Source organism: Eimeria tenella, genomic scaffold (genome assembly GCF_000499545.2).
Source record: "Eimeria tenella Houghton genomic scaffold, Eth_scaff11, whole genome shotgun sequence".
NCBI classification, from domain to species: domain Eukaryota; phylum Apicomplexa; class Conoidasida; order Eucoccidiorida; family Eimeriidae; genus Eimeria; species Eimeria tenella.
Genome location: NW_013541474.1, coordinates 259,551 through 267,004, shown reverse-complemented (window position 1 = coordinate 267,004; position 7,454 = coordinate 259,551). Strand labels below are relative to the sequence as shown.

Here is a 7,454-nt window from a genome sequence, read left to right as displayed (position 1 = left end):
GGGGGGGCCTGACCCGGGACCAGCAGCAACAACAATAACAGCAGCAGCGGCATCGACGCCAGTACGGAATACACGATCAGCAGCAGATGCTTGAATATACAATAGCAGCACAAATAAGCGACAGCAGCAGCAAGTGCCGTGCAAAACGGACAAGCAGCCGCAATGCCAGCAGCAGCAGTAGCAGCAGCAGCAACAGCAGTAGCAGCAGCAGCAGCAGCTGACCGTTCGTCTGTCTGTTCCAATATTGCAGGCCTTCACCCAATGCCGCCAGCGCAGGAGAGCAAACCTCAAAGATCCACCATGGCGCCGCGGTGCTCCTGCTGCTGCTGCTGCTGTTGCTGCTGCTGCTGCTGTCTCCTGCTGCAGCTTGCTTCTGTATAGAGCAGCGGACACATATGCACCCTGCAGCGCTTATTCAGCTGCACGTACTCGGAAGAAATGTGACTAATGTGTTAGGCTAGAACTGCAGCAGCTGCAGCAGCAGCCTTGACGGCAGCAGCAGCAGTAGCAGCAGCCAAGCCAGCAGCAGCAGCAGGCGGAAGATCCATGATGCCTGAGTCTTACTTGCTTCCTGCGGCTTCGGTTTGCTGCTGCTATGTTTTGTTGCTGCTTGTGCACGGCAGCTGCTGCTGCGTCAATAGCAGCAGCAAGGTCTGCTGCTGCGTCCTGCAGCAGCCCTTCTGCTGCTCCTGCTTCCCCATAAGAGCGCAGCAGCTCCGTGACAATGAGGGCATACAGTCGGGCCCCTCCTGCTTCTTGCGTTGTCAGTGCTTGTGGCTGCTGCTGCTGCTGCTGCTGCTGCGGCTGCTGCAGCAGCAGCGGCCTGGAAAAGCGAAGCACCTGCAGCACCTGCTGCAGGCATTCCCGCAGCTGCTGCATGTCATGCTTCAGCGCCCAGCAGCAAATGAAGGAAACAGCAGCAGCTTCCATTCTCCAAATGTAGGAACGCTGTGGCAGCGCCAGTGCTGCTGCTGCTGCTGCTGCTTCATCCTGCTGCTGCTGCTGCTGCTGCAGCGTTGATGCACTGCTTGAGCCCCACACAGCAGTCGCGTGGGTCTCGTCTATGTGCCCCCCGTAGAACTCCACAAAAGCTTTGCCCGCAGCGGGTTCCTGCTGCTGCTGCTGCTGCTGCTGCTGTTCCTGCTGCTGCTGCTGCTGCTGCTCGTCAAACTGTGCTGCAGCAGCAGTCACGATGTTCACTGCAAGCAGCGCCAGCTGCTGCAGCGCTGCTTGTCTCTTTTGCGCCTCCGCCAGAGAGAGGCAGCTGACAGCCATGGTTAGCAGCTCCAGCTGTCTAGACACTTCAAACGAAGCCACCCCCACGCTGCTGCTGCTGCTGCTGCTGCTGATGGCAGCAGCGAGGCGCGCCCCAGTGGCGCGCAGCTGCGGCAGGACGGCCTGCAGCAGCGCCGCAGGTTTTGCTGCGGTGAGAAGGGTAGCAGCAAGCGCATGCATGGGGTCTGCTGGCAGCCGCAGCAGCAGCTGCTGGCGGCGCCGCTGCTGCTGCTGCTGCTGCGTCTGCTGCTGCACCCCCAAAGCCTGCAGCAGCAAACTGTGCTTCTCATTTTGTGTAAATGCTTCTGCTAGTTCCGACGCATCCCCTAAGCAAAGAAGTCGCAGCTCCGGCGGCCGCTGCAGCTCCGCGAGGAGACAAAGCTGCGGCTGCAACAGCACTTCCCGCTGCAGTTGCTGCTGCAGCTCCACTTGCTGCTGCTGCTTCTGCTGCTGCTGGCTCAGGAGGAGGCTGCCGTGGCGGCCACAGAGACACACAAGGGCCCACAGCCCTGCGTGCAGAGCCTCTTGCATGCGCAGCAGCTCGGCAGCAGAACTGCCACCTGCTGCTGCTGCTGCTGCTACGGCTGCTGCGGCTGCTGTAACCGCCTGAATAGCAGCAAGAACAGCAGCAAGCAGCTGGTTAATGCGACAAGCAAGGGCTCGCTCCACGCGCTGCCCCAAAGCCACCAGCAGCTTGCAGCTGTCCACCATGCCCTGCAGCAGCATGTCGTGCTGCTGCTGCTCCTGCTGCTGCTGCAAGGATGCAGCAGCAGCAAGAGACTGCAGCACAAGGGGCACAGCGTGAGCGACGAAAGGTCCTGGGACTTGTGCTGCAGACAGCAGTGCCAGTGGGGGCATCAGCCGCCACGCCTGCCGATGCGCTGCTGCTGCTGCAGCTGCTGCTGCTGCTGAGGTGGGGCTGCTGTTGCCGTTGCTGCAGCAGGCCTTCATGAGACGCAAGAAACTGTTGTAGACGCCCAAAAGCTCCTCGCGGCTCACAGATGAACTCTGCAACAATTCCTGCGAAGCAGGAGCAGCAGCAGCAGCAGCAGCAGCAGCAGCATAGCCATAAGTGCCCGCGGAGAACAGGCGTAATAATCACCAGCAGCAGCACAGCCAACAGCAACAGCGCGACGCTGCAAAGCCGCAGCAGCAGCAGCAGCAGTAGCAAAACAGCAACAAGTACGGCCAGCAAGTAGCAGCAGGAGCACCAACAGCAGCAACGGAGCAGCAGCAGCAGCAGCAACTCAAGCCAAGCAACAGCCGCCACAGCAGCATCTGAGCAGCAGCAAAACTCACTCTCCATCCTCGGCCTCCCACGGAAACCAAATCAGCAGCAGCAGCGCGTTGCCTCTTCGTTCGCTGCTGCTTTTGCTGCTGTTGTTGGGCCCTGTCTGTTGCTGCTGCTTCTGCTGCAATAACTGTCTTTGCTGCAGCAGTCACCTTGCGCTGCAGCAGCAGCAGCAGCCGCTGCGCACCCACGGCCTCCAAGCCCTGCACAAGCAACAGCAGCTTGTTGTCCTCTTCTGCTGCTGCTGCTGCTGCTCCCGCTGCTGCTGCTGCTGCAGGCCCGTCCACAGCCATCGCCTCGCTGCTCCCCACCGGGACATCCCAAACGTCCAGAGCCAGCAGCAGCGACCCGAATTCTGGAGAGCACCCCCTGCAGCAGCAGCAGCAGCAACCGCAGCAGCAACAGCAGCAGCACAGATGATCCCCTTGAAAACACAACGACCCCGTGGAGCCTCAGGTGCTGCTAAATGCTCTAGCTTGCCCTCGCCTCAGCTGCTGCTGCCGCTGCTGCTGCTGCTGCTGCTGCTGCTCACCTCAGGGCGTGTTCAAGGGCTGCGTCTGCGCAGTCGAGCAGCAGCTGCTGCCGCCGCAGCAGCAAACGCGCTGCTGCACCTCTTAGCTGGAGAGGAAGCTTTTCTGCTAACAGAGTCTGCGTGCAGGTGTACACACACCTCTAGCAGATGCAATGAAGAGCAGCAGCAGCGGCAGCAACAACAACAATGGTAGTAATAATGGCAGCGACAGTAGCGCAGCACTGAGGCTCACCAGATACAGCAGCAGCAGCAGCATAGCACCGACGCATATGCAGCACCAGTAGAACTAACAGCAGCAGCACGAGTAGCAGCAGCAGCAGCGCCATTACCAATGGTCTTACCCGCAAAGCCAGCAGCGCGTTGACTGCTGCTGCTGCTGCAGCACGCGTTTCAGAAGCAGCAGCAAATGCATCCTTGCCGCCGCCGCAGTACCTCCATACCTCAGCAGCAACAGCAACGCAGCTAATTGCTGCCCGTGTTGCTACTGTAGCAGCAGCAGCAGCAGCAGCTGGTGCTGCTGCTGCTCCTCTTGGCTGCAGCTGCGATGCCCACAAAGTGTGGCACGGGGTGTACGTACACCGCAGCAAATCTCTGTTGCGCTGCAGCAAACCATTTGCAGCAGCAACAGCGCCTGCACCCTTGAACTCTGCTGCTGCTGCTGCTGCTTCTGCTGCTGCGCCGGCAGGCCCAGCAGCAGCAGCAACAAGGGCTACAGACTGGCACTGCAGCAGCAGCGCGAAGCCGTACATCCTCGCCGCTCTCTGCTGCAGCAGCGCCGGCTGCTGCTGCAGCTGCTGCACCAGCAACTCCTGCAAATTGCGGAATGTTTGTTCTCGTGTCTCCCACTGCGTGCTGCTGCTGTTGCTGCTGCTGCTGCTCTCTTCAGCTTCTTCAGCATCTTCAGCTGCTGCCTCCTCGTCGTCAGTGTCTTGCTGCTGTCGCTGCTGCTGCTGCTGCTGCTGACGCATCAGTCTCTTTCGCGCCGCAGCAGCACACTCCCACTGCAGCAGGAGCGCAGCAACGCAGCCGTCTAGGGAGGAAGCCCCTGCTGCTTGAGTCAAAGCTACTGCAGTTGGCAGCAGCTGCTGCCGTGCTGCTGCTGCTCTTTGCTTCTGCTGCAGCGTTTCCTGGAGTGAGCAGTCAAAAGCAGCAGCAGCAAGAGGCGCCAAGCAGCAGACAGACATCTCCGCAGCAAAGGCCCCTGTCCCGCCGCTGCTGCCTTCTTCCTGCTGCTGCCCTTCCTCCTCTTCTTGCTGCTGCTGCTGCTGCTCCTTTGCTGCTAGGCTGTGCAGCATTGCGCACGTAGCACTGAGGGAGGAGCGCTGCAGCAGCAGCGAGGGGTCTTTGCTGCAGCAGCTGTTGACGAACTCGAGCAGCAGTTGCCGTATCACTACGAGCTTCTGCTGCTGCTGCTGCTGCTGCTGGGCCTGCAGCATATCTGCTGCTGCAGTGCAGCAGCGGAGAACAGCAGCGAAGGTTGAAGCATCTAAAAGCTGCTGGTGCTGCTCCGCGACGTCCATGCAGCGCTGCTGCAGAAGACGCAGGAGCTGCTGCTGCTGCTGCTTCTCCTTGCTGCTGCTGCTGCTGCTGCCCTGCATAAGCAACCGAGACCTGAGAGCAGCAAACTGAGCGTTGCAGCAAGTGAAAAGCTGCGCTGTCACGCGGCGAACCCGACTTGCTGCCGTTGCATCTGCTGCTGCTGCTCTTGCCACTGCTGCTGCTTTTGCTGCAGGCAGCAGGCGTTCCAAGGCAGCGAAAATGTGCTGCAGCACCTGCAGCATCGGCGCATAGCTCTGCTGCAGCAAAAATGAGGGGCGCGTGAGCTGCTGCTGCAGCATATCCCCCAGAATATCGGACAAAATGACATCGGCCCCGCTGCACCAGCAAATGTTGCTACTGTTGCTGCTGCTGCTGCTGCTGGTGTCGGTCTGTCCCCTTTGTGCCTCAGCAGCAGCTAGCCGTTTGCTGCTGCGGCGCGGCGTCGACCCCGCTGCTGCTGCTGCTGCTGCTGCTCCAGGGCTGCTGCGGCTCACAGCAATCTCGTCAGCAAGCTGCTGCAGCTGCTGCGGCGGCAGCGGCGCCGAGTCTGCTGCAGCAGCAACAGCACTGCTGCGCAGCACTGCAGCAAGTGCAGGGCATTTTGCTGCTGGGGTGGCAAGGCGCAGCAGCAGCAGCAGCCGCTGCTTCGGCAGGGTTCGCAGCTGCTGCTGCTGCTGCAACAACAGCAGCTCCCTAATCGCCTGCAGCACAGCAGCGGGAAGCTTCGCTCCCTCCAGCTCCTCATCTTCTGCTTCTGCTGTTGCTGCTGCTGCATGTTGGCGCTCGACAGCAGCAGCAACAGCAGCAGCTAGAGGCTCCGCCAACTCGCTGCTCAGCAGAGCAGCTAGCCGCTGCTGCGCTGATTCCACTTCGCTCGCAGCTAGCTGCTGCAGCTGCTGCCAGGTCAGCTGCAGCAGCACGTATTCATGCGTGTCTGCTGCTTCAGTTGCTGCTGCAGTTGCTGCTGCCGCTGCTGCAGATGCTGGAGCTGCTGCAGCAGCATCTGAGGCCTGCAGAGCAGCTGCGCGCGCTTGTGCTCTTGTGCGTGGCATCGTCCTACTGCTGCCGCTGCTGCTGCTGCTGCTGCCATTGCTGCTGCTGCCATCGCTGCTGTTGCTGGAGATGATGCGCAGCAGCAAACCGCTGGCTAGAGGCAGCAGCAGCTTCAGCAGAGCTGCGGAGTCCCACAGGCGCTGCAGCGGGGCGACGACGACCTGCTGCTGCCTTGGCAGCAGCAGCAGCAGCAGCATATAGTACGCTGCTGCACTGGAAGAAAGCTGCTTCTGCTGCTGCAGCTGCAGCTGCTGCAGCGGCTTCACGGGCAGCAGCGGTGACGCCAGCACTTCAGCAGCAAAGGCAGCGAAATTGGAGTTCGCATGCAGCAGCAGCTGTACATACAAACGCAAGCAGCAGCAGCACAGCTGAAGGGCTGCAGTTGCAGCAGCAGGTAGGTTTTACAGTGATGCTGCTGCTGTTGCTGCTGCAGCTTCTGCTGCTTACCTGCTGCGCCTCATCGCTGTTGCTACAGTCGCGCCACTCCGCAGACACCAGGCCCAGCGGCAGCAGCAGCTGCAGGATTTCCTGCGCTGCTGTTCCTGCGGGTTTGCTTTTGCTGCTGTTGCTGCTGCTGTTGCTGCTTTGGCTGCTGCTGCTGCGGTGAGCAGCAGCAAGTCTGTTCAGCTGCTTCAGCAGCGCCGCTGCAGCAAAACGAACAGACTCGACGGAAGACCCCAGCAGCACCACGCAGTTAGCAGCAAGAAGTGCAGCCACTTCTGCTGCTGCTGCTGCTGCTGAAGATGGGGGGGCCAGCAGCGGCGCTGCTGCTGCGGGAGCTGCTGCTGCAACAGGAGAAGAAATCAGCTCTAGCTGCAACTGCAGCGCAGCAACGCATGCATCGAGCAGCACTGCGGGCTGCTGCAGCGGCACCGCAGCATCCAACAATGAGGCCTGCTGCTGTTGCTGCTGCTGCTGTTGCTGCTGCGGTCTCTCCTCTTGCTTCTCGACCTCTTCAACTTCCTCTGCCAACTGTCCGCTGTTTGCCCGGCCCCGCTGCTGCTGCTGCTGCTGCTGGCCATTTGCAATGCGCGTATGCGCCGCTGCTGCTGCTGCAGCAAGAAACGACAGCAGCAGCACCGGCTGCTGCCCCAGGCAAGAGGTCACGAGAGCTAATGGCTGCGCGAATGCCTCAGCATCCGCTAGGCCCAGCAGCAGCAAGCCAAGTACGGCTGCCGCCTGCTGCTGCTGTTGCTGCTGCTGCCGTTGCTGCTGCTGTTGTTGTTGCTGCTGCTGCTGCAGCATTCCTGCCAGCTGCGACGCGTCGCCCGGCAAAAGCGCAGAGCCTAGGAAGCTGCAGAAGGAAGCAACTGCAGCACGGGCTAGAGCGCCTAAGCACTGTTGCTGCTGCCGCTGCTGCTGCAGCAGAAGCGGCTGCTCCTGCTGCTCCGCCACAAGAATAGCCTCGTAAGTCCGGCCTGCGTGCAGCACCAGCTGCTGCGCAGGGACCCCTGGGGGAAGTAGGGCGTTGTGTGCAGCAGCAGCAGCTGCTGCTGCGTCTGCTGCTGCTGCTGCTGGTGCCTTGCCAGACACCGTCGCCACTGCCGCTGCTCCTGCTGCTGCTGCAGCAGCAGGATGGCGGGCGCTGCTCGCAACAAACTCCAGCAGCGCAGCAGACAAGAGCCAGTGCAGGCCAACAGCTGTCCCTGCTGCAGCCCCCGCTGCTCCTGCTTCTGCTGCTTCTTCAGCTGCTGCTGCTGCTGGCAGCTGCAACGCAGCACTAGACGGTCCACAGAGGGCGAGCCAAGCCAGCCTGGTGCGGAG

At 61.2% G+C, this 7,454-nt stretch overlaps 1 protein-coding gene across 1 annotated transcript in view; it reads right to left on the bottom strand.

The window, feature by feature from the left end:
- The window catches only part of ETH_00030875 (uncharacterized protein), a gene marked incomplete at both ends in the record, with an annotated part of 11,136 nt that overhangs the window by 1,076 nt on the left and 2,606 nt on the right, over positions 1–7,454 (bottom strand). Inside the window, 6 exons of the mRNA XM_013372863.1 lie at positions 223–373; positions 565–2,295; positions 2,575–2,935; positions 3,099–3,214; positions 3,440–6,025; positions 6,138–7,397. Coding sequence (XP_013228317.1) covers positions 223–373; positions 565–2,295; positions 2,575–2,935; positions 3,099–3,214; positions 3,440–6,025; positions 6,138–7,397 — 6,205 coding nt within the window. The remainder of the gene's footprint in view (positions 1–222; positions 374–564; positions 2,296–2,574; positions 2,936–3,098; positions 3,215–3,439; positions 6,026–6,137; positions 7,398–7,454) is intronic.